General features: G+C 35.0%; 2 protein-coding genes across 2 annotated transcripts in view; both read right to left on the bottom strand.

Moving 5' to 3' along the window:
* Positions 1–405: 405 nt before the first annotated feature.
* On the bottom strand, positions 406–1295 carry LOC141403932 (uncharacterized). Its single transcript, XM_073987041.1, has one exon. The coding sequence runs from the start codon at positions 1138–1140 to the stop codon at positions 880–882; it is 261 nt and encodes an 86-aa protein (XP_073843142.1). The 5' UTR covers positions 1141–1295; the 3' UTR covers positions 406–879.
* Positions 406–27024, bottom strand: part of LOC141403931 (motile sperm domain-containing protein 2-like) — an 86570-nt gene continuing 59951 nt past the window's right edge. Inside the window, exons 4-7 of the mRNA XM_073987040.1 lie at positions 8477–8570; positions 2002–2117; positions 1601–1936; positions 406–1521 (exon numbers count right to left, since the gene is read on the bottom strand). Of these exons, the coding sequence (XP_073843141.1) occupies positions 1309–1521; positions 1601–1936; positions 2002–2117; positions 8477–8570 (759 nt within the window). The 3' untranslated portion in view covers positions 406–1308. The remainder of the gene's footprint in view (positions 1522–1600; positions 1937–2001; positions 2118–8476; positions 8571–27024) is intronic.

The raw sequence follows: 27024 nt of genomic DNA on the forward strand, positions 1-27024 counted from the left end.
GAGTATTCCATAGAAATATATTGTAGAAACTCTTATATGGAAGAGGAACTCTTGTCATTTTCATTAATGTCAATTATGTTTATGCTTGCGGTTAGATAACAGAGCTATAGTCTAAAATATGAAATAATGCTGCCACTGTAATTTGTATAGTATACCAAAATCACACTTGAGGTCACAATTACAGTTTTTTTGCGATGAAAAAATGTTATTGCAGAGGAATGGAATTTGTCGAATGATCAATTGTAAAGTCTAACTAATTTTTCTTACTTGTTTTTAATAGATGAGTGTGGGGCACTCATACATTGATTTACTTCGAGATTCTCCCCTCAGATCCGCTGTATTGACCGCGATTGTTTATCTATCCACAGCTACCAAATACGCATCCGCATAAAATAACTTCATTACAATTATTGTAGTGTTGAGTTTTATTGGTTGCTCATTTTTTATACATACATATTAAAATTGTTGAACTACAAAAAATCTCACTAAATTGGTATAAATTGGCTTGGTTTGAAGTATACACACATATAATATATAATTTAAATGGTATTTACACAGTTAAATAGGTACATAACAATTTGGGTTGAACAAAGAGCGTGGTCTTTAATTTTATAAATTATCATCTCAGCAGCTCACCAGAAGAAATAGCTAGATTTTAAGTTATATCGAAAGTATTTTCGATACTCTAAAATACGACAATATAAATTATACGATTCATTTTGTATGCATTACTTTAATGCATAGTAATGAAATATAAATATAATTTTAATTAATAAGATTTTTTCTCTTTAAATAAACAGCTAACACCATTAGATTTGCACTTCCTCCCTTTTCTTTAACCATTGCATACTGCCTTATAAGTCACATTTCAATTTGCGTTCAATTCCAGTCGTACGTTGTTAGGGTATACTCGGCCTCGGTGATTTGAAGCAGGGCATTTGTTGTGACAATTGATGAGGTTTCGCGCGATGTTGAACATAGATAAAATGTTACAAAGACAATGGCAAAGAGAATTGTAAGCGTTAAGATACAACGGGCGAATTTACGTGCGAATGCGACAAGACCAAGCAAATAGCCGCCCCCTAAAACACCGCCATCTTTTTGAGACGAACACTCATCACTAAAATTATATGGATCCATTAGTGTGTCATCAGCGAATCCATCTGTGGCCACATAACCCTCGGGACATCGGCAGTGCTTGATGAGCTTATGGATTTTGGCCGTTTTAAAGTGACGACATTTTGTGGTGGCAGCTGCAGCGGCATTGAGAAGGCGTTGTTTGGTCAAATTGCATTTCGAAAGTAAATATTATAGATCCGCCTTGCCCTTGGCACATGTGGCGAAATCTACAGAATCTGCCGAATTATATCTACTTGTCGAACAGCCTTCATCGTCACACATTTGCAATTTAAGTAAATAAACAACCGCACCTATCAATATGATGAGGAAGGCCAACGTGATTATTTGTAAAATTTGAGTATTTCTCAATTGTTTTTCCAATTTTTTGGTTTCTTCACAGGTCTAAAAATAATAGAGGAATTAAATAAAACGTTAAACAAAGTCCGATAATACTTTAGTTTTATGAGTTATTTTTACTTACCATCCTTCTATATTCTGTATCATCTTTAGCAGCACTGGAACCACCAACACCATTACCAACAAGTTGTGACGATTTGTCTCCACTTTCTTTATATGTGCAATACAATCGATGTTGTTCCATACTGATAGCTTGTTGGCCAACTTTTTTCCAAAATTCAGTTACTTGATTCGGCTGGATGTCCCTTGATGGCATACACATAATTAAAAATTTATCTTTGCCATTGTCCGACAATGAATGTTCAGGCTTTAGGAGAATATTCACAGTAACTGTACTGTCAGGATATAAAATACCACATCTTGGACGAACGCGAAATTTATCTGGTGATGTTGTTTGTATCTGAAGTAATATAGTGAGAGAGGTTATAACTCAGATAAATATCTATGGACATTTGATAAACTTACTTTATATGTTACAGGACCTGAACTGATACATGTTAACTCCAATGTACAATCTTTGGCATCACCGCGAGTAAACTGCAAATAATCTGCTGGTGTTACACGCAACATATCTTCGTTTGCTGTAGGAGAAATAAAACAATATTGAATTTAGCTACAAAATTTAATAAACAAATTCAAATTTATATTTTTTATATTTTAAAATATGATATACAATGTTTACAGGAGGTAACTGTTCTATTTACGGTGGTTTCCAATGTATGTTGAACTTTTGCATGTAAAATATAGAAAAAATGTCTAAAGAAATTAGGCATTTAGGCTCCACCAAACAACGTCGGTGACCTCCATCATAGTATGGATAATATTCAGGGGTCGGGATGAGCAAAAAATCGTATATGGAGAAACGATTTTGCATATTTTTTAATAATAAAGATACGGAGATTATAATTGGACCAAAGTTCGTTTCAAACAAAACTGAATTCAATAACGGGGGCATATGCAAAAAATATTCAGAATATGCAAACTGTTTTAGGCCTAAAATCGTCATAAAAATTGTCAATTAAAGTTGGAAAATCATCAAAAATCTTCAAAGTGTTCTAAATTAAGATTGTTGGCCGTTTAGCGTCGACCTTCTTAGCAGATTGTTATGTTATTGAGACCCCTTACCACAGTTTGCTGTAGTGAGTAAAAACATGGTTAATTGTATATTGGAATACCATTTTTTATTATTAAACTATGCAAAAATATAAAATTTGTTAAATTACACTGTGCAACACTGGAAATGCAAACAACTTCTAATGGGCATTTTCTGAAAGTACATAGTGAGACTACAAAAACCTTAATTGGGTTTTGTGTTCTTAGATCGGGTTTAGATTTTATAGCCTCATCTAAACCGACCTAAAATGAGCCTTTTTTCCAGTGATCGGACCTTTATCTCCGAAACTAATAAGAATTTTGCTTTGCAGTCTTCAGCAATATTGTATCCCTAAAGTAGTATATGTGTCAAACAGATGAACTTGGAAAAGCTGCATCTAGCGCATCAAACTCGTTAAAATATTGAAAAGTTTATATAATTTCTGAAATTCTGGTCAGTAACAACTAAACTGTTGGAAGTTGAAACAAGTAACCATTCTAAAAATTTTCTAAATAATGTGACCATCAATTCTTCAGAACATTTTGAAACTCTAAAATTGTTATTTCACATTGTTTAAGGGGTATTTCATTACATATCTTTTACAAAACTTAATTCAAACAATGTTCACACAGGCTGTCTATTCTCATGTTGGGAATTTCTATGAATTATTGAAATATTTACCAAATTGTTGTTGAAAAAATTGCTATAAACAAGGCGATAGAGGCATTTTACAACAATATAATGCTCTGAAGAGATGTGTATTACATTCCAGAGAATATTTTCCCAAAAGGTAACATTAAGAAGAATTTAACATTTTGGGAGATACGCTGCGAAATATACACAAATGAGATTGAACTTCAACAATAAACAAAACAAACAAATTAAAGAATTTTTAGATACGTTATAAATTTTGAGGCAATAAATGCAGTTTTTCGAGTTCACTATTCCTCCAAATATTTTCTTCTTGCTCTTATCTACAAGTTTGCTTCAGATACCAAAGCAAGATTCGTATTGGTTTCAGAGATACAGCCCCGATTTATTTTAAAAATTCGATCTTTTACCATGTTTAGATGAGGCCATAAAAACCGAACCCGATCTAAGATAACAAAACCCAAATATGGTTTTTGCCTACTGGTCCTCTACTATCATAAAATTCTGGACAGAAGTTGTTTGCACGCGATTGGCTCAAAAATGTTGCACAGTGTTATGAAATATTTTATGGAAAATTCAATATTTTCGTTGTCTTAATTTGTTGCTTTAGGTAGGTTTTAACTTAAAGGTAAGAAATCGACGTCGAATTTTTTTGGTGGCAACCCCAGTGTTTGGTTAGATTTCAAAATTGTCAACGTTTGCGTTATGATAATCTCGATTTTTTTTGGCTATTTGGCGACCGTATTATGCACTAAATTAAAGGTCATTCTGTTCTTAACATTACTTGTGTAGACATTTCAGTATTACTAAATTCGAGATAATAATGCCAATTTCCCGAAAACGCCTCATTCTTCTTCCTTTATTATCAATTTCTGGAATGGAAAAAAATTCTTTTACGGTTTATTCTTATTTAAATTTATTCAAGGGACTGACATAATGTGGTTTTGGAGCCATATGGGTACATATGACTACTTGGTGAACTCATTGTATTAGTTGTTCGTCCTTTGTAATTAATTTGTTGTTGTTGTAGCAGCTTCTACAAGTACATGTAAATCTTTATTTTATTGATTCGGTTCTGCCTCCAGCTCCAATTTCAGAAAGGACGACACCTGAATAGGATTTGTCCAAAGAGAGAGTGGAGTTAAGTTAGTCGGGTTGACTGGGCAGTTAAAAAGGTGCTGCGTAGTATGCGGACTGGTGCCACATGCTGGGCATATATTCCGCGTGCCATCAATCTTGGCCCAGTAAGAATTGATCTAGAGGTACTCTTTTATATCTTTGGACCTCTCTCCAGATCTCGATAATCCTCCCTAACTTGCCTGGGGGGTTCAGGCATATCCACCAGATGGTGATTTGGGTGGTCTTGCCTATAGCATCCAAGCGAGTACTGCATCGTCAACATCCTTTTGTGTCGACGCACAGAAGGGATCTTGGTCTCCTCATGTAAATGGTCCACTGCAGACATGAGGTGACAGCCTGTAGCTGTTCTCAAGGCAGAATTCTGCCAGATTTGTAGTTTATCCCATTGCGTATCACTTACGTTAGCAAACCACGCTGGCGCCGCATAGCTTACCACAGGCCGACCTATCGCGTTGTATGGGGTTAACAAGGTTTCTTTATCCGCACCCCAAGTGCTGCCGGCTAGGGACTTGAGGACCTTGTTCCTGTTTCTGAGCTTATCGCAGATAACTGTAGTATGATGGGACGACTTATACGTGGTATCGAATGTGACCCCTAGGACTTTGGGGTAGTTTGAGGTCGGAATAATTGCACCGACGACCTGCACATTCAGTGGGAGCTTCATCTGCGCCGTCCATGTGGTGAACAGTGTGGCTGTCGACTTAGTGGTGGATATTTTCACATTCCTCGCGTGGAAAACTCTACAAGATCAATGAGATAGACATTTAGCCTGTCACAAACGTTACCGATGTTGGGACCTGACGCCATGAGTGAACAATCATCCGCGTACGTAATTAACTCAATGCCGTCGGCAGGGCGTGGAATTGCAGAGAGGTAGAAGTTAAAAAGTTCCGGAGATATCACCCCTCCTTGGGGAACTCCCTGCTTCACTCTACGGGGTTTTGACTTCCTGTCTCTGAATTGCACGTATGACTGGCGACCACACAAATAGTTTCAGAAGTCCGGAGGGTAGTATTCTCGATATCCTCGAACAGCCAAGCACGGCTGACCGTATCGAACGCTTTGGTCAGATCCAATGCTACCATCACTGTTCTGTGACATGGTTTCTTCTGGTTGAATCCTCGTTCAATATATGTGGAAATGGCGTGCAGTGCTGTTGTGGTACTAAGCTGCTTCCGCTGCTGATTCGCAACTGGATAATACGTTCTGATGCTGAGGAGGAGTAATGCCTCGAGTATCTTTGCTACTGGCGATAGAAGTGAAATCGGCCTGTATGACTCACCTCTACTGGCATCTTTGCCAGGTTTCAGCAGCGGGACAACCCTGCCCATCTTCCAGGCATCGGAAACTATTAGTGTGCTAGCGATAAGTTGAGGACTTTGCTTAAATACTCGACTCGGGGTGCTCGATAAATTGTCGGCAGAAATAGCCAGTGCACCTCTTCGGAACTGTCACAGCCACGCCGTTAAACATGACAGATGTCTCTCCTACCAGTGTTCGATAGTGCCTTAGCCGTTGTCCACAATTTTTTACAGCCGGCTTCAATGTTGCAGCACTTCAGATGTTCTAGCCACTTTTTCCGCTTGTGTTCACCGATATGAAAGCTGCATATCAACATTAGACGTGCAATAAAAACTGCTAACAATGCTAAAGCAATTTAATTCAGGATTGTTTCATTGCGGAGGGTATTTTAGGTTCAACCCGCCCACCATTTGTTATAAGGATCACGAAACAACCTCACAACTAATGCTTCTAAAACATGTTTGTTATTCCAAAGATCCAAACCAATCTATGTCCGGCTCCGGGGCGCCCAAAGTGGACATCAACAATTAGTTCTGGTATTCCCATTTTATGACCATACTAGAGTGACGCCTGTTTATAATCGGTTTGTCACATTTGCATTTAGTAGACATCGTGCATATTTCAGGACGGACTTGACCAACGGTGGCCAAAATAGATACAGTTATGTGAAAAATAATAAGGACAGTGAAATTCACTGTCTTTGGTGGCTCCTAAAATGTGTAAAATGAAAGAATTGGAGATGGAAATTTGTTTTTGAAAATTTACATGTATTGCAATAAGAAATCTCGTTACGATTTGGATTTCGTTTTGTTTTTATACAAAAATATTTTCGTAAAATGCGCGATTCCTTCTGTTGTTTTGCATCATATCTTTTATAACACGTATTTCAAACACAGTTCACACCAGCAGTTTATTCTCGCATTTCGGATTTCCCCACATTATAGAAATATTTATTAAATGGACGTTGAAAAATATACTGAAAACAACATGATAGAGGCATTTTACAACAATGGCATGTTCTGAAGAGTTGTGCATTACATTTCTGCGAATATTATTCCAAAAGAAAACATTAAGAAAAAATTAACGGTTTTGGAGATATGGTGCGAAATATATACAAATTATCGACATTTTCGATATTTTATAAAATTTAAGGCAATAAATGTGGTTTTTCGAGTTAATTATTTCTACACATATTTTATTCTTATCATTATCTACAAATTTTCTTCAGAGGTCAGAAGAAGATTCACATAGGTTTCAGAGATATAGCCCAGAATTGATTTAAAAAGTCAATATTTAACCATGTTTAGACGGGGCCAAAAAATCCATGCTGGATCGTTTGGCTGTGTACTTTCAAAAAATCATCACATCAAATTGTTTACACAAGATTACCTTAAAAATGTTGCACAGTGTTGTACACCCAATTCGTAAGTTATAGTGCTCATCAGTAATTTTAGTTGGTTTATAGAGAGCATTCGGGACATTATATTAGGTCTTATTTATATATTTACAAAATATTTTAATCTTAGGTGTTATTTAGAGCTTTTGGAAAATCATCTCAGAAAAAATGGACTGGCCTTACAAAAAAAAAAAAATTAAATTTTATGTGGGCGATAACCGAAAGAGGGGATCGAAGTAGTCCATATTCGGAGCTCATCTATCTCTGCAGTTCCAACTTAAAAGAGAATGACATAGCTCACAGGGAGTTTACGTTCAGAATAAGGCTGAATATTAATTAACCTATTTAATATGCTATGCTTTAAAAAGGCTCGTAAAGAATGCTTTATAATTAAGTTAACACGTAAAAATTTCAGGCCGATTCGAGAGATGCCCCTAAACCAACGAAGACCAACATGTGGGAATGTATGATGTTTTTTTCAGTTCACGCTCAGTGTACTTGAGGGCGAAAAGCAAATGCAAAGACAACTCAGTGGGATCGCTGAGTATACTGTCTTTGCAAAGAAGAGCATCCCTGCCCAAAACCCATTTGTTCTTTTCATTTCATTTAAAATTTTACTCGACAACTTAAATTTCACAAATTAAAATCATTTTTAGTAAATGAAATAGACTAGTATTAACCCAACTGCTTTTTGAAAGGCGCGTCGACTAAATAGATATTGGACAGTGATTATATTTATTTAGCCCACAGTTAATTCATAAGTATTAATGTTGAGAAATCCATTCTTCAAAATTTCCAAAGTAATAGGCTGTTTATATTACAGCATTTTGGTGCGTTAACCTTCTTTATGAGGGTTTGTTTGACGTATATGTAATGGAACTGACATTTAAAACCCAGTGGGTTTGTTAAATCCGGTTATATATAAACGTACTATAACTTTGGTTTAAAAACTTAAATTGTAAAACCATTTACTAATTATACATACACATGTTCCTGCAAACTTATCGGAAGGAATACGGGAGACATTTCTCACATCAGCGAGTGCACATAATATTAAAAGATGTAATATTTAAACAGAAAGGGTGAGTGTTTCGGAGGTCAACATGAATGTGTGTAAATCAATCCCTGACTAGACAAATCACATTTCTCGGCGATGTCAAATGTCATCCACCATTAAGTGCTTTTCTATAAATAGTGTCGAAACACCGTTTCAATAATAATCGATGATAAAAAGTGGTGTCATATAAATTAGATAAAAATAGAATTGTGCACTTTATGAAATATGCCTCCTATCCCCTGGAAATGTTCGTGGAAATTTTTACTTTCTATATACTTAAAATACGCATTTTAATACTCACGATCTTGAGGTGTTAACTGGTCCGTTATGTCAGGCATTTGTGATGGTAATTCCGCAAAATGCGTATGATTGGGAAGGTTATTATTAAAATGGACCTGAAATTAAAACGAAATTAAAATTAGTCTTTACACAGCAAGTGATACAAAGAGACTGAACATAAACTGAATTATGTACCAATTTCTTTCCGGTAATATACTATATACATTTTCTTAAATACTTAAATACTCAAGTTGCTCTTAAATATGTAGTTCACATTGATTTCATTTTGTAGCACAAGGATATAAATGTTTAATATGACAAAGCTAATGCAGAAAACCTACAATCATAGAATGAAAGTGGTCGTTGAAATAGCCATGATGTTGTCATGTAAAAGGTATCAGCGAGAATTCAATCAATTGTTTGTTACAATGTGAAGATTCTATGATGATGTACTGTTAATGTACTGCGCACCATACCACCACCCACTGATGATGGTTGTATGTGGAATGGTGCAAATATTTCCGCCATACAAAACTAATTCCAATGTATTAAAAATGTGTTGTATTGCTAACGACATACCCTGTAGAGTATTTGCGATTTAAAATGATTGTTTTCAATTTATAGTTGGTCTCTCAAAAGTATTCTTTATACATTTTGTAAATGTTTTTTTCTACTTATTAAGTTGTTGATAATAAGTCCCAATTTACATTAGGCGAGTGTACTTGCGGCAATTGTCAGTTTGTAGGTGTGAGAGGGTGCTGAGAGGCAAAGGGTTACCATATGCCTCACCTCTCTGTCCTACAAACTGACAATTGCCGCAAGTAAACTCGCCTAATGTAAATTGGGACTAACTTAGTTGGTGTTAACTTCTTTTAATAAAAATCGTGTAGATGTTTTATACAAAGTTCTACTGCTTAAAAATTTTAACTTGCTTCGATACTTTGCCTTCAATCATGGTACAATTAACAGGTAGATGCATCAGCCGACAACTACAACAAAAACGAGTTCAGTACTGTGAAATGTCAAAAATGTTTTCCAAAAATAAAGCGATTCACACAATTTTTTCAAAAAAATTTTGTTAGGCAGTTATTAATAAACACATTATTACAAAAATCCGACAAAAATTCACAATTTTTCGTTTAAATTTTTGTTTTTTAATTTTGTGTTTTCAATTACAACAACTTTTTTGACAGCTCACAGTACATCAGCTGGGCTGATGCGGATACCTGTATGATTGTGCCATGCCTTCAATTTATGTTTGACATTTTGTTTTGTTTCTTAATACAGAGTTGCCATAACGTATTTCTTGGGGATATAAAAGACGACATAGCCTTGCGTTTACAAAGAACATAAACTAGTGGAATTCTGTTTTAACTAGGCTGGTGTAAAAGCTAATTTTGAGCAGACAAAAGCAAACATAAAAACCTTTTTCAATAATACCTTTGGTGCCGTTCTTAAGGCCCCCACTCTTTCTTGGAAAACTCACACATGCATTCTCAAAATTTCAAAAATTTACACATACTACCATAAATGCTGGCAGTCAGACTGACTAATGAGTGGGGGCCTTTATATCGTATCTATAAAGTCCATATTTTGCTCTGTTCCACAACCTGCTAGAATTTACAAATTTGTACTACGATAACAATTAACACAGGGATGGTACACGACAGCACACGAGAAAACAGTCAATAATTGGTCTGTTCCAGTACTGCAAGAATCTACTAATTTTTACTATTTTTCCCGATAACATAAAGGAAAAAATGTTATCGTAGTAAAAAATAGTAGATTCTTGCAGGTTCTGGAACAGAGCAAATCTAGCACTGCAAGAATCTACTAATTTTTACTATTTTTTTTCGATAACATAGAGGAAAAATTGTTATCGTAGTAAAAAATAGTAGCTTCTTGCAGGTTCTGGAACAGAGCAATGGTCTGTTCCTTTACTTTTACAAATGGTCCTTGGTCACACTAGATGGTTTCATTGAAACAATTTCATGAAATCCAGGGTTCCTAGGTCGATTTGCTAGAGTAAAATCATGATGTTGCTGTAGTGAGGAACTCGATTTAAGAATCCCTAGAAGTTTTTAATGAAACCACTCTAGTGTGACCATGGCCCAATTATAGGTCCTCCGGCAAAATCAGATGATTTCGATTTGAGCTGTCAAAATTCATATTTGTCATTTGAATTCGCTGTGAGGTATTGAAATGTCGAACTGTATAGGAACAGGTAGATGTATCTCGAAAAAAGAAAACAAATAAACTTAATGTAGTACACGTAAAATGTCAACATTTGTTGTGTTTGTATGAGAATTTAATTTACAATATCTTATTTTAGCAGTTCAAGTTCGATCAGCTGGTATTTTCTGTTTCGTCAAACAAAAATAACTACGGTAACAACTTTTTCTCGAAAAATGTTTTGTATGTATCTACCTGAATTGACAGAAAAGAAATTCGCCTCAAAACTTTTTTCGCGTCTGTTTATGAATTTTGACATTTAAAATCTTCGTTTTTCTTTCAATTCGCTTGATGGAGAACCTATTATTGGGCCATGAGTGTGACCTTCGACTTACATAAATGGTCTGTTCCAGAACTGCAGGAATCTACTAATTTTTAATATTTTTTCCGATAACATAAAGGAAAACATGTTATCGTAGTAAAAAATAGTAGTTAAGCTGGGTATACATTGTCAGTTTTGAATGACAGCTTTGTTGTTGCTTGCTAGTTTGGCCGTTCATTTTTGTCATTCATCATGCAACCACAAAAATTTTGTGGTTGCTGGACGGTTGGACATTTATCGATAACTGCAAAAAATCGTCATTCAAAACTGACAATGTGTACTAGAGCTGGCAAAAAATCGATGGCACTATCGATAATATCGATTGTTATTTAAAAATTCAATATCGATAGATAGTTTTGCCTATCGATATTATCGGAATAAAAACCCCTAACCTGAAATCCATTGAAATAAATAGAAATTTCGCAGTTTTTCGGTTATGTGTGTAAGAAAGTGTCCAGCTAACATTTTTTTCCGAATTCGTATCGAATTCGGACAGAATTTCTGAAAAAATATCCGATTCTGATGCCGAATTCGGTACGAAAGTTGTATGGACGTGGTCACCGAATTCGGAAAGTATTTTCTAAGGAAATTCTTAAAAAATATTAGAGTTTCGCGACGAATTCGGTGCGTATTCGGAAGTAAATTCTTGAAAAATTCGGAGAAAAATTTAGATTTTCTTAAGAAAATCCGTCCGAATTCGGAAGGAAATTCTGGAAAAATTCGGAGAAAAGTTCAGATTTTCTGAAAAAAATCGGAAACAATTCTGACGCTGACGCCTTTGATATTGACACAACACGTGTACTGTACTGAACAACCCCCACTCAGAGACAATTTTCTTTTAATGTACTATTTATAGAAGATTATAATTTCAAATTTTGTAATGATTTTGCTTGTTGTTATCATTTTATGATTAACAGTAGAACAATGTGCAGAAGTAAGTCGAAGCTATCAACACTAGCTTGAATTATTATATGTTGCATTTATATTTAAAAAATTGTAAATTTGTATATGCGAATTTTATGACCAGTAATTTTGTTCTTCGACATCAACCGAAAAAAATTCCCTTAGAAAATCCATTAGAAATCGGAACGAATTCGGAATGACGATTCTTTAGATTCTTTAGAAAATGTGCAGAGATTCTTAAAATAAACTTATAGAAAATCGGTCCAATTTCTAGGAAAATATCAGAGAAATCGGCCACATTTCTAAAAAAATTCAGAAAATCTCAGAAAAAATCTGATATCAGAGCCCTCGGAAAAAATTGTTAGCTGGGTAAGTCCGTAGTCACACGTACACATTTTTCGGTAAAATAAAATGTATTTTTTTTACATTTTTTATAAAATAAAAGCATTTGTTTATTCTCCTTTACATTTCTGTGAACTACTTTTGCATAATTTCAAGAAAATCGTTGACATTTCCGCCATTTTCATCTCGAAATTTATGGCGATGACAATTTAACGATAATATCGATAGCAATCGATATTTTAAAACATTATATCGAAAATATCTAATGTTGGGAATATCGATGGTTTGCCAGCTCTAATGTGTACTGTACTTTACTTGCAGGTTCTGGAACAGAGCACAAGTAAGTCGATGGTCCGACTAGCAAGGTTTCTTGAAAACAATTTCGTTAAAGTTTCTTTTCAAGTTTCGTTAGTGTCCACACACATTAACGTGAAATTTAGATTTAGATTTTTGCGTGTCTTTTTTATTTTATCATTTGCGTTTGTCGTGTTAAACAAAACAAACATAAATAAACTAAAAACAACACAAAAAAATAACATTAATAATTAAATTAATATTAATAGTTAAATTTTCAATATTTCATTTATTAAATGTTTTTATTAAATCTTTTTATGCCTGTTTTGTTTTCAACGTTTGCTTGAGAAAATAAAAGTGAAAGAAAATGGAAGAAAACATCTTGCAACGTATAACAAGAAGATGCAACACAACAAACCCAGAAAACTATTAAAGACATAGAACTGTAAAGATTGGACATAGTGCATAAAGCCCTCGGCACATACGGTCCGTTTAGTGACACGTTGGGACACACGTTGTCCCAAAAAAGTTAAATTATAGCCCTGTTCCTTTACGTTCAAGAATCTTCAAGTTTTACAACTTTTTACTCGAAAAGCGTTCCTTTACTTCAGACACAATACAATTCATATGGAAGCAGTTTCCAACTTTTACTACTTTTGCCGGTTTTACCATTTTCAGAAGTAAAGGAACAGACCATATGTTTAACTTTAAAGCCATCGGCACATACGGTACGTTGTGCGACGCGCTGCGCGTTGAAAACAACAACCACATGAAAAATGTGTAAGTGATGCCAAGTTTGTTCTTAAAGTTTTCATGTGGTTGTTGTAACACAACGCTCAACGCGCCGTATGTGCCGAGGCCTTAATGCGTCAGCCACATTGTTGTTTTTCAAAAAACTTGGCATCACTTACACTTTTTTCATGTGGTTGTTGTACCGCGACGCACAACGCATCGTATGTGCCGAGCGCTTAATGCAGTTCAATTTTACTATTAAACCATAGAGGGTGTTTGTGTATAACAGACAACTAACAAAACATGACGGCAACAAAAACAAGTATAACATAATTTTATGTCACCATATTGGAACATAACATTATGTTAGACCTCCAGCGCCATCTGCCGATTTATAGTAGCAATGTAAATGTCCCATCTTGTTATATTTTATGTATTTTTTATGGTAGTGTTCTGCCGGTTTAAAAGTTAAAGTACAATGAACATTGTTGCTTGCTTCGTCCGGGTCCACACTAGCGTGAATTCCATTAAAAAAATCATGAAATTAGGTGTTCTTAAATCGAATTCCCCACTACAGCAATTTTATGATTTTACTTTACTATGGAGGTCGATCTAGAGACGCATAATTTCATGCAATTTTTTCAATGAAATCACTCTAGTGTGGACCGCGACTAAAGGAACAGACCAATTGTCAGTTTTGAAAGTCGATTTTTTGCAATTATCGATAACTGATATCGATAGCTAGAGCTGGCAAAAAATGGGTGGCACTATCGATTATTTTTTAAAAATTAAATATCGATAGATAGTTTTTATCGATATTATTGGGTTAAAAACCGCTAACCTAAAATTCACTGAAATAAATATAAATTTATATATTTTTATCAAATTTTTGTATATTTTTATTATTTATATTTATTTCTGTGAACTATTTGTGCAAAATGTCAAAAAACATAAATATTTCCGCCATTTACTTTTCCAAATTAGTGGTGATGACAAATTAACTATAATATCGATAGCAATCGATTTTTTTAAAATGAAATATCAAAAATATCTAATTTTGGGAATATCGATAGTTTGCCAGATCTACTGGCAACAACAACATGATGAATGACAAACATTAAAGGCCAGAACACAATCAATCTTCGCTTGCTTCCCAAATGTCAAATTACAAAGGAATACTAGAGCCTCCTAAAGAAGAACGCTGGCGGATTTGCAAAGAGGTTCTGGCATTCCTTTATAATTTGACATTTGGGGAAGCAAGCAAAGCAAGCGACGATTGATTCTGTTCTGCCCTTAAAAACCACACTTGCTAGCAACCACAAAGCTGTCATTCAAAACTGACAATATGTGTGTTCGTTTACTCAAAATTTGTACGAATTGTTACTGGATGTTGTTCGTTTACTCTACACTACAATGTAAAATACCTTAAGCCCTCGGCACATACCCAGCAAAAAGTTTGCATCCGCGGATGCAGTTAAATCACTAGAACAATTGCCGCTGGAGTACATCTTTTCCTATGAATTCACCTATGAATTTTACAAGAGAGCGCGCAGCTAGGATGCACTCCATTTTGCTTCCACGGCACACAGCTAGGATGCACTCCATTTTCGATCCAAATCACAGCCTTTGATGTAGTGTTTTGTATTGAACTTAAATGCAATCTAAGGATGCTATAAAATGCAAGCTATTGCAAGTATCCCAAAATAAATAAAATACATTGCTTATTCGTGTAAACAAGAATATTAACTTTATTACACTAATACAAATTGGGTGACGTAGGGGATGGAAGATACCAAGGAACGGTCCTGACCGGTTTTAACATGGCAAAGCCCAGGATTTATCTTGGTCCCTCTTTCATCCCAAGTGGACACTGACCTCCCCGTGGTGTCACCTGGGGAACTGCCTTTAACACCCGTTAAAGGTAGTGAGCTAACATGTGCCGCGCGTTCACCCATAAGAACGTTAAAAACTTGGGTTTGGGCGTCGGGTTAGTAACCCTCCCCTAGAAAAAACAGCCTACTATGAAAAAACGAAACAAAAGAAAAACAAACCCCTCTAAAGTTGACGAACCCCGCAAACGTTTTAAGGACCATGATCTGCGAATCTGCACCTGGAATGTTCGCACTCTTTATAGAGAAGGTGCAGTCTTCGCATTGGCAGACGTACTTGAAAAGTACAAGACCGATATTACTGCCATACAGGAAATACGATGGATTGGGAAAGGCGTCACAACAACACCTAAAGGTGACGCACTGTATTATAGCTGCCATGACGTAAAGCATGAGTTTGGTTGTGGATTCGTAGTTAGTCGGAGACTAAAACATCTTGTATCCAGCTTCACTCCAGTGAATGAAAGACTTGCTGCAATTCGAATAAAAGCTAAATTCTTCAACATCAGCTTTATTTGCGCTCATGCGCCCACTGAAGAAAAGGATGAACAGACCAAAGATATATTTTACGAGCTCTTAGAAGAAACATATGACCGTTGCCCTGCCCATGACATTAAAATCATTCTAGGCGATTTTAATGCCAAAATTGGAAAGGAGAATATCTTTGGCCCAACAGTCGGGAAATTCAGTCTCCACAGTGAAACATCTGACAATGGTATGAGACTGATAGACTTTGCAGCTGCAAAAAACATGGTAGTTAGCAGTACCAGATTTAATCATCTCGATATTCATAAGGGCACCTGGCTGTCTCCAGATCAGAAAACAAGAAACCAAATTGATCATGTTGTGATAGATGGAAGACATTCATCGAGCGTGTTGGATGTACGATCGTTCCGAGGCGCAAACATTGATTCGGACCACTACCTTGTTGCAGCAAAGGTACGCACCCGCTTAAACGTAGCAAACAAAGTACGAACAGACACAACACGAAAGTTAGACATCGGTAAGCTGCAATCACAACAGATAGCCACAGCATATTCCACTCAACTAGCCCAATTGCTTAATCAAAGCCCTCCTCATCCCGATAACATATCAGCGCAATGGCAAAGCATTGCCCACTCCATGCAAACAGCCGCAAAATCCATACTTGGATACCAGAGACCTCCACCAAGGAATCCATGGTATGATGAGGAGTGTCGTGCTGCCACCGAAGAGAAAAATGCGGCATATAAGGCTACTTTACAATCCGTAGCAACGCGTAGCGCACGAGAGAGATACAGGGAGAAAAGGAGAGAGGAGAAACGTCTTTTCCGCAGGAAAAAGAGAGAGATGGAAAAGCGGGAGTGTGAAAAAATCGAGATGTACAGGAGCCAGAATGAAGTCCGAAAATTCTACCAAAGAGTCAAACATCAAACTGATGACTTTGGTACAGGCACATCCTCCTGTAGAGACCAGCAAGGTAATTTGGTAACTGATACAGATAGTGTACTCAGGATATGGAAAGAACATTTTTCAAATCTGTTGGTATCCAATAGCAGCGAAGACGACGAAGATACCACAGTCCCAATCCCAGAAGATGGTATTGAATGTATACCGCCCAGCCAAGATGAGGTAAAGACAGCAATAAATCGGCTGAAGAATAATAAGGCAGCAGGGGCCGATGGCTTACCAGCCGAGCTGTTCAAAACCGGAGGCGACACGCTGATAAGGTGTATTCATCAGCTAGTTAGCACCATCTGGCAGGAAGAACGAGTACCCGACGATTGGAACCTGAGTATCCTGTGCCCCGTCCACAAGAAGGGAGATAAGACTATATGCTCTAACTATAGGGGCATAAGTCTACTCCCTATTGCCTACAAGATCGTGTCAGGGATATTGTGCGAACGACTAAAGCCAATGGTCAACGAGATTATTGGACCATACCAATGCGGCTTTAGACCTGGCAAGTCCACCATTGACCAGATATTTACCCTGCGGCAAATCCTGGAGAAGACCCAAGAGATGCAGATCGACACCTACCACCTTTTTGTCGATTATAAAGCAGCCTTCGACAGTCCGCTGCGCTCAAAGGTATTCCAAGCCATGTCTGAATTTGGTATTCCCGCAAAGCTCATCCGGCTTTGTAAAATGACTTTAACTGACACGAGGTCCTCAGTTAAAATAGGAAAGAACCTCTCCGAAGAGTTTGGTACCAAAAGAGGTTTCAGACAAGGAGACAGCCTTTCGTGTGACCTCTTCAACATCCTGCTAGAAAAGGTTATACGAGAGGCAAACGTCAAAAGAAGTGGCACAATCTACACCAATAGTCACATGTTACTTGCTTATGCTGATGATATAGACATCATGGGTCGATCAGTAAAAGAAGTAACTGATACCTTTATAAAAGTCGAAGGAGAATCTGCTAAAGTGGGTCTGGCGGTAAACGGTGAGAAGACCAAGTTGATGGTGTCGACGCGCAATGCGTCCATTGAGCTCGGACCGACTGTGGAAGTTGGTTCCTATAATATTGAGGTAGTAAAAGACTTCGTCTACCTCGGCACCTCCGTCAACACAACAAACGACATCAGTTGTGAAATAAAAAGAAGAATTGTATTGGCCAACAGATGCTACTTTGGATTAAGTAAGCAGTTTAAAAACAAAGCCACATCTCGTCAAACAAAAATAACGCTCTACAAAACACTGATACTACCCGTGCTGATGTATGGCTCCGAAGCCTGGGTACTTGCGCAAGCAGACATGGCAGTGCTTGGTGTGTTTGAGAGAAAAATTCTTCGAAAGATCTACGGACCAATCTGCGTTGACGGTGAATATCGACGTCGCATGAACCACGAGCTGTATCTGCTATACAACGACATCAATATTGTTAAACGTATCGAGATGCAGCGATTGCGTTGGCTAGGCCATATCAAAAGAATGAGCGATGATGAACCCACTAAAAAGGCGTATGAATACATGCCACATGGCGGTGCACGCAGAGTTGGCAGGCCAAGGAATAGATGGCGCAAACAAGTGGATGATGAGATGACAAGGCGCGGTATTCCAGAGAGCAAAGCAACAAATAGAGAGGAATGGAGATCTCTTCTTAGTTCGGCCTATAGAACAAATGTTCTGTAATGGGCCAGCTAAGTAAGTAAGTAAAGTACACTAATACAAATTATAAAAACTCTCCATTAAATTTGATCATAACTGAGTTTACTTCCTCTGCTCCGCTTTTTGTGACACCGCAACTGATATTGCTTCATCATCCAAGTGGTTTTTCATTTTTCCTCCAACTCCAGATCAGGGCCCTATTCCACGAAACAACTTATCAACTTTTCATTTTGCACTTATCAATATTTTTGACAATGCTCAAAGTTAAGTGTTCCACAGAACCATTATTTTTTGATAAGTGATAAGTTGCTAATTATAAAGTGAGTTTGCTTACTTTTCAAAATAATGTAGCTCTTTTTTTGATTTCTGTTCCACAAAAGATATTTCTGCTAAGTGAAAAGTTGTAACGGCAAAGCGTATTTTGCTAAGATTTTGCAAAAAAATTTGCTCTTTCGTTCCACAGAAAACTCTGCATTTTGATTTTGCAGATCAAATTTTGATAAGTTTGCCTTAAATTTGCTAGGTAAACGTTCTCTTTGCCAATGTACATTGTTAAAGCGAGATTTTGTTCGGAAATACTGAAAACACGGTTATGACAAGAAATTTTAAAGATTTTTCCGAACTTCTACCCTCTGAATAAACCATCCTACTTCGAACTCTCACTATCCGAAATTCCACCCTACGAACAACCCCATTCCGAACTTCCACCCTGCGAACAACCTCACAAATCGATGTTTCTCGATTTTACATTTAGACTTAACTCTATTTGAGAGACTATTTTTATTTATTACTATACCCTCCACCATAATATTTCATTTGTAACTCATCGAAATAATCATTTGCGACCCTATAAGGTATATACATATATTTTTGATCAGCGTAAAATTCTAAGTTGATTTAACCACATCCGTCCGTCTGTTGTAATCACGCTATCTTCCGAACGCGTTGAGATAGGGGGATGAAATGCTGTTCACACGTGTCTTAAATCAAGTTGGAAGTTGAGCTTTGTTATAGCCCCCAAATAGCAGTGCCGTCGATTTCAGCTATTTTAAGGATTTTAGCTACATTTTAAGAACGAATTAGTTTTAATATGCTTCCAAAACTTACCGACATAAGCCCATCTTTTATTATAGCCCCCATATACCGCCCTATTTCAGCTAATTTGTGGTTATTAGCTACATTTCCAGGACGAATTAGGTATAATTCAGTCAATCACCAAGAAACGTCTCCACAAAAAATTATGGATATAGGTCTACGTTTTTTTATAGCCTCCATATAGCAGTACCGTCCGATTTCAGCTATTTTAAGGGTTTTAGATACATTTCCATAAGGAATTAGTTATAATTTGACAAGTAACTTCTCCACTTTGTGGAGAAAGAAAACTAATTACTCTATGCCGAACATAACGCTTTTTACTTGTTTGATTTCGCTTAATTTTATTGTATTTTATTTTATTTGTATTTCCCTTCATTTTATTTTAGATTATTTTATTTCACTTAATTTTATTTTACTTTATTTTATTTATTTTTTAACTTTATTTTATTTCAATTTACTTTACTTTATTTCACTTAATTTTATTTTATTTCACTTCATTTTATATTGTTTTATTTTTTTTATTTTATTTTACTTCATTTGATTTGTTTTGATCTTATTTTAATTTATTTCGTTAAATTATTATTTAATCTTTATTAAAATTATTTTATTTTTATTTCATATTAATTTATGTTGTTTTATTTTATTTTATTAAATTTTATTTAAATTAATTTTATTTTATTGTATTTTATTTTATTTTATTTTGTTTAATTTTATTTTTTTTATTTTATTTTATTTTATGTTATTTTATTTGATTTGACTTTATTTGATTTTATTTTATTTACTTTTAATAATATCAGTTTCATTTAATTTTTTCGCTCGTCTCAATTTTACATGTCTTATTTATTATTGCCAAGTAAAAAATAATGCAAAGATGATAAAACGTTCTGTGGAACAAATATCATTCACACTTTGCAAGAGAACTGAGAGACTTACCAATATGGCGGAAAAATTGAGCAAGAGAGCACAACAACTGTGCTAAAAGAACAGTGATAGACAAATTTGCTAAGTGCAAGGGAAATTGAAAAGTGATTTTGTGGAACAAAAAAAGGTTATCACTTTTCAAAATAACTACTTTTTGATAAATGCAAAATGAAAAGCGATAAGTTGTTTCGAGGAATAGGGCCCTGATTTAAAAATTCGTATCTTTAGTTTGTATTTCTTTATTTTTTTTTACACAAACTTTTATAATTTTAGACACTCTTTCCTGTGTTCAGAAAAAGAGACTGCGACTGTAGGGATCAAAAAATTGGCTTGCTTGGCTAGGGATCTATAAGCGAGTGCTTTTAAAATGTATGGAGCAGAGTGCATTTTCCATAACTCCGTGTGGACTGCATCGAAAGATGTATTGAAATCATAACTCTGCATTGCACTACTTCCAAACTTTTTTGGTGGGTTTATTTAGCATATTCCATCAGGAACATAAGCTATTTACATAGAATCTCCATCTCTGTCTATCTGATGTGATATATCTTAATTCATTAAAAGTTTTACCGGTTTCTGTAAAAATAGTACGTCTCCACGTTTTCCTCGGCCTTCCGCGGCCTCTGTATCCTTGGGGATTCCATTCGAGAGTTGCGTGTGATATTTAGTTGTATGGTTTTCTCAGAATATGCCCCAGCCAGTAGTATTTTCTCCTTTTGATCTGCAGATTGATATCTTCTTGTTCCGCTATTTCTAATAAGTTTTTATTCGATATGGTTCTAGGCCACCATATTCTGAGGATGTTCCACCAACATGGTGACATAAAATTATGTTATACTTGTTTTTGTTGCCGCCGTGTTATGTTAGTTGTATGTTATACACAAACACCCACTATGGTTTAATAGCAAAATTGAACTGCATTATGCACTATGTCAAATCTTTACAGTTCTATGTCTTTGACCATAATGGCTATATTACACCGTAGCTTTTTCACATGTATGTTGTCACTTTCGGTATTCTAATATACAGAGCAGCTGATGTCATACATGTGAAAAAGCATATGGTGTAATATAGCCATAAGTAGCAACACTTCTTACGAGTCATCCGTTACATTTTGCATTTTGAATTGATATCAGTGTAAAAATTAAAAAAGAACGCGAAGACTATACATATTTAGTTATCCAAGAATACTAATTGTCGCATCATTACCTACTAAAAATTTTTATGGTTAAAAACAAGGCAAATTCATATAAGGTAAATGCATGAATTACGACAACAAAAAAAAAAAATTACAAAAACAACATTGTTGTTATTGAAAATTAGTTGTCAAAGAAAATATTGAATAATGGGGTCGTTCCAAAAATTGTTTCAGTAAAAACATAAATACATTTTGAAAATCATCTAAAATAGAACAAATTTGAAACAAAATGTAAATATAAAGCATTCAGAACTCTCGTAGGTAATTTTTATTACACTTTTAGGATGAAAAGCAGTATTTTATGGTAGCAAATTTCAAAGTTTCAAATTTCATGTGTAGACCCTATTACATTTTGAAAACTAATGGCCTGTTCCCGTACTTTAAAAAGTGGTAAAAGTCGTAAAAGTTGTAAAAGTCGTAAACGATTTTCATATAAATTTTGTGTACGGGAACGCAAAATGTGTAAAAGTGGTAAAAATTGTAAAAACTTTTTAGTTCTGGAACAGGGCTTAAATTTACAAAAAAAAGTAAGAATACAGCTGATTGACACTTCTACCTTGTATAAATATGCCTTGGTTAAAAACATTTGGGAAAAAAGTAAAAGTAACACTGCGTTTACAAATGACAGGACAGTTGAGTTCATGTATTGATTGTCAAAAACCCAAAACTTGCCTGTGTGACGTAGGCGTCCAGACAACTTCAAAACAGTTGTAAAATTATGAAAGAAAATCATCGATTCCTTTTCGTTTTCCGTTCACATATTTTGTTTTTGTACATATTCTTTTGATCTCAGCACATTTGAATTATCATCTCACTTCTTTTTCACAAAAATGTCAAAAATTTGTTAACCCGACTATCTGTGAAAAAATGATGGACAGCTGGGAGACAAACGACAAATGTATGTATGTGTTAGTAAATCAGAGTTGTATTTGAAGACAAACTGTCTGGTGTAAACGCCTAGTAACAAGCAATTTAATGAAGAAATCTTATCAAAACAGGTTTCCACTATTGTTTGAGAGTGAAAGTTCATACCAACAAAAAAAGTTCATAGTTTACCTGAAACATTGTAGATATATTATTAAACTCTTTTTTTCTTTCTTTTTCGTGAATATGTTAAAGCTACAACACATACATACAAACATATGTTTGTATATATTTTACCCCCCGTTTACACATACACCCAGTAGAAAGTGTCTTGAAGACAACATTGACGAATCGTTTAAGACAATGCTATATCCCTGAAGACACCTTGCAATGTGAAATCGTCGACGAAATTTTCATATATATATATATATATATATATATATATATTGGTATTTTTAAATTTTTTAGCTGACTTCACCTAAATATGCGAATTTAAAGAAAAATTACAATTATTTTTATGCAATAAAATCTACTTATTTTAACTTACCCTTTTCTAGTTAATTCACATTTTATAAACACTAACTTAAATAGTTGTTAATTCGAGATGAGGCTTAGGATTTTTATAAGATTTCATTTATTACAAAAAGTAAATGTATATTTGCACAAAAAGTTCGAAATAAATTGAAGATTCGACTATAATATGTATACACAACTGTCTGCAAGTTAAGGGGTGTTGACACTATCTATCAATGTCATATGAGCTGTCACTTCTTTTATCCATTCGACATCCTTTATGTTTGTCAAAGTCCATACCACTTTTTTAGTTTCTGCGTTCACACTAGCATACAATTTCATATGACCACAAAATATAAATCACGCAAATAACACAATTTATATTGTTAAAAACTTTACCTGCACTCACATTTTCGTTTTCTTTACCTATTTCCTTCATTTTTTGGTAAAATTGTTTTCTTCTAACAATTAATTTCTCAACTACATACGAAAATACATGGCCGAAAAGAGCGCTCCCTAAATGAAAAATTTACATATGAGTTGCCACATCATTTTGATAGATGAAAATTTTCATAGTGGTCACAAAACTGGTCTGTTCCTTTACTTTTGAAAATGGTAAAACAGGCAAAAGTAGTAAAAGTTGTAAACTGATCTCATATGCATTGTATGGTGTCAGAAGTAAGGGAACACTTTTCGAGTAAAAACTGGTAAAACTTGAAGATTCTTGAACGTAAAGGAATAGAGCTTATGTGTACAACTTTCACAGGTAGCAAATTTGACATCTCATATGACATTCATAGATAGTGTAAACACCCCTTTACTTGCATGTGTAATCATTGTGTTAAAAGCTTGTAGGGCAACGTACTGTAAAATCTGTATCTACAATGAACGCGTTATCGAACAGCATTTTGTAAAAGTTTGAACAAATTTGTACAAACCTTTGGGTTATCGAACAGACCTATTATGTGTGTTCGTTTAGACCCATACCTATATACGGACGTATACCCAGGACGTGTGTGGTGAAAAAGTAGAACACATGTATTCTTATGAGAACTACCGAAATACGTAGCGTATACTTTTTTTTAAGTTGAAAAAGTTTAACTTTGACAGAACGTTATTGTTTGTATGTATGTGTGTTTTGTATTTTAAAAACAAAAGCCCAACAAAACATGAAATACAATTCATTGCAAAGGAAAATTATTGGTTTTACGAATGAAAACATTTAAGTAAGTTTCGGCCGCGGATTTTGTGTTTTAAATGTGATTTGGGACTCAACGTATTTGGGTAATACGGACGCTCAGAGAGCGTTGTTTTGGTAGGTTGGTGAAATATTTGTGTACGTCCCGTCGTTATTTAGGTTTAGCAGTTACTTACAATTTGTACAAATTGTTACTGGATGTTGTTCGTTTACTGTACCGTACAATGCAAAAGACCTTAAAGGCCTTGGTACATAAGCTGCCTCGCCTGCTTGCTTCTGCTAAAATAATAAAAAAGAAAAGGCCTTCTTTATTCTTTTATTTTTATTATGTCAGAAATGAAGCAGGAAAGCAAGGCAAGCAGGCGAGGAATAAAGAAGGCCGAGCAAATTTCGAACTGGGTTGCCCTTTTCTTTTTTATTCTTTTATCAGAAGCAAGCAAGGTAAGCAGGCAAGGCTGCTTATGTACTCACCTCTTTAGTCAATTACAAGAAGTTGCTGGACAAATTATTGAGTAAACGAAAAGACTGACCTATTAACGTCATTCCATAAATGAAAAAGGAAAAAACGTTCATCAAAAATCCTTTAGGTTGCGATCTTTATAGCCATATCGCACCATATGTTTTTCACATGTATGACATCAGCTGGGGCTGGATTCTCGTTCTATGAAAATTTGAAATGAAAAGTAATTCCTTTATTATTTTTATCATTTGAAAATTTTTTCCTTTATAAATGTTTTCATTTCACATTTTCATGGAAACAGAATTGAGCCCCTGGTCTGTATATTAGTATACTCAAAGTGACTACATACATGTGAAAATCATATGGTGTAATATAGCCATTACAGAGAAAATCATGGCACAATTACCCAGGTAGTGGCATCGTAAAATTTTGAATATGTTATGTCAAAACTTTCTTTATGTTGTTGGTGAAATTGCAACAAAAATAATTTTTTTATTACGGGATTTGACATTTCATATTCGAACAACTGGTGTGATACCACTACCTTGGTAATTGTGCCATGGAGAAATGCTTTTTTATTCCTGTCGAGTTTCAAATAAGAACCCAGCAAAATTTTGTAGAGTCGTGTTTTCACTGCCTGTTTCGATGGAAGGGCTCAATCATGTTTTTATGAAAATGTGAAATGAAAACTTTTATAAAGAAAAAATTGTCAAATCAAAAAATTATAAAGGAAATATTTTCCATTTCAAGAATCCAGCCCCAGTACAACGGTGTCGTGAAGGAGGCCCTCCACTTGTTACATTTTATTAGCATTTGCGTTTATCAGTTTTTTGCGGTAATTTATAAGAAGGAAATTCTTAAGAAAATTACGCCCAACATACATAACTGAAACGTTTGATGCGTTTTCGACCTAATGGAGTGCATTTGGACTCCATGTCGAAATCTGAACAGGGGCTCAATTCTGTTTCTATGAAACTGTGAAATGAAAAATTTTATAAAGGAAATAAATGTCAAATGAAAAAAATATAAAGAAAATTGATTTCATTTCAAATTTTCATAGAACAAGAATCAAGCCCCTGTTCTACGAAAATTTGAAATGAAAAATATTAAAAAGATAGGGAAAAAAGGGAATGTAGTGGCGGGATGGTATATGTAAAGAGGTAGAAGTAGATGGAACCAAATTTTAGAACCCTGGTTTTTCCTGAATTCCTAAAACGTCAAAATTACTAAACACAAAAACAAGAAGTGGGTTTGTTTACAAAACATTTTTTGAGCATTTTATAAAAAACGCGAAAAGCGAATGAAGTGTCAAGGTTTATCCACCTAATCGAGTTGTGGATATCATTAAATGTCTATACCAATGCAAAACTGAAGAATTTCTTCCAAACAAATGTTCTAAAAACAATTTTAAAAATCATTGAATTCGATTGTTTTTAAAATTGCTTGACATATTATTCAAACAGTACACACACATACACGGAATGTGTATATTATTTTGAAGATTTAAGGCTAGGAACATAAGCTGCTTCGCCTGCTTGCCTTGCTTCACTGCTTAATTTCTGACATAACAAAAATAAAAGAATAAAAAAGGCCGAGTCAATTTCGAACTGGGTTGCCTGTTTCTTTTTTATTCTTTTATCAGAAGCAAGTAAGGTAAGCATGCAAGGTAGCTTATGTACGCAGGCCTTAAGGCCTTCTTTATTCTTTTATTTTTATTATGTCAAAAATGAAGCAGGAAAGCAAGGCAATCAGGCAGAGCAGCTTATGTACGCAGGCCTTTAAGGCTTAGGAAGTAACCGATTTTAACAAATTTCTATGGGAAAGTTTTGACAGTTTGCTCTTTTGCTAGCTTTACCTTTAAGGGAAGTACACACTAGGTGTGTCTTCTTAGGTGATAATTTGTAATAATTATTACTAAATGTTACTAAATGCTGTCTTTTTACACAAAAGTTCAGTAAAAGAGAGCGAAATGAGAGGAACATTTTGACAGTTGTTTGCTGAGAACTTGCTAAAGGTTACTAAATCTCTGTTCCTTTACGTTCAAGAATCTTCAAGTTTTACTACTTTTTACTCGAAAAGCGTTCCTTTACTTCTGTCACCATACAAATTATATGGGAACAGTTTACAACTATTACTACTTTTACCGGTTTCACAATTTTCAAAAGTAAAGGAACAGACCATAAAATAATTTTTCCCAGCAGCATTTAGCAAGTTCGATCAGCTGTTTTTTATTCATCTGCTAATGGTCAGCTGTTCAATGATTATCTGATTTTTGTGGAAAAATATTACAAATATTAGGTTTATCTCTTTATTTATTGGTTACTAGCTGAACCCGGTGCGCTTCGCTACCCCTTTAGATTGATATGCATTTGAAATTTTACGGATTTTTTGAAATCAGAAAGAAATCAAATTCAAAAATTTAAAGTAAAGTATTTATTGTAATGCTTTAGGATATACAATGTTTTTTTGTTTTTCCTTCAGGAGCGTAAACAAACAAATCGGCCGGTCTACCAACAC

Source organism: Musca autumnalis, unplaced genomic scaffold (genome assembly GCF_047663935.1).
Source record: "Musca autumnalis isolate F117 unplaced genomic scaffold, ASM4766393v1 scaffold_4, whole genome shotgun sequence".
NCBI lineage: Eukaryota > Metazoa > Arthropoda > Insecta > Diptera > Muscidae > Musca > Musca autumnalis.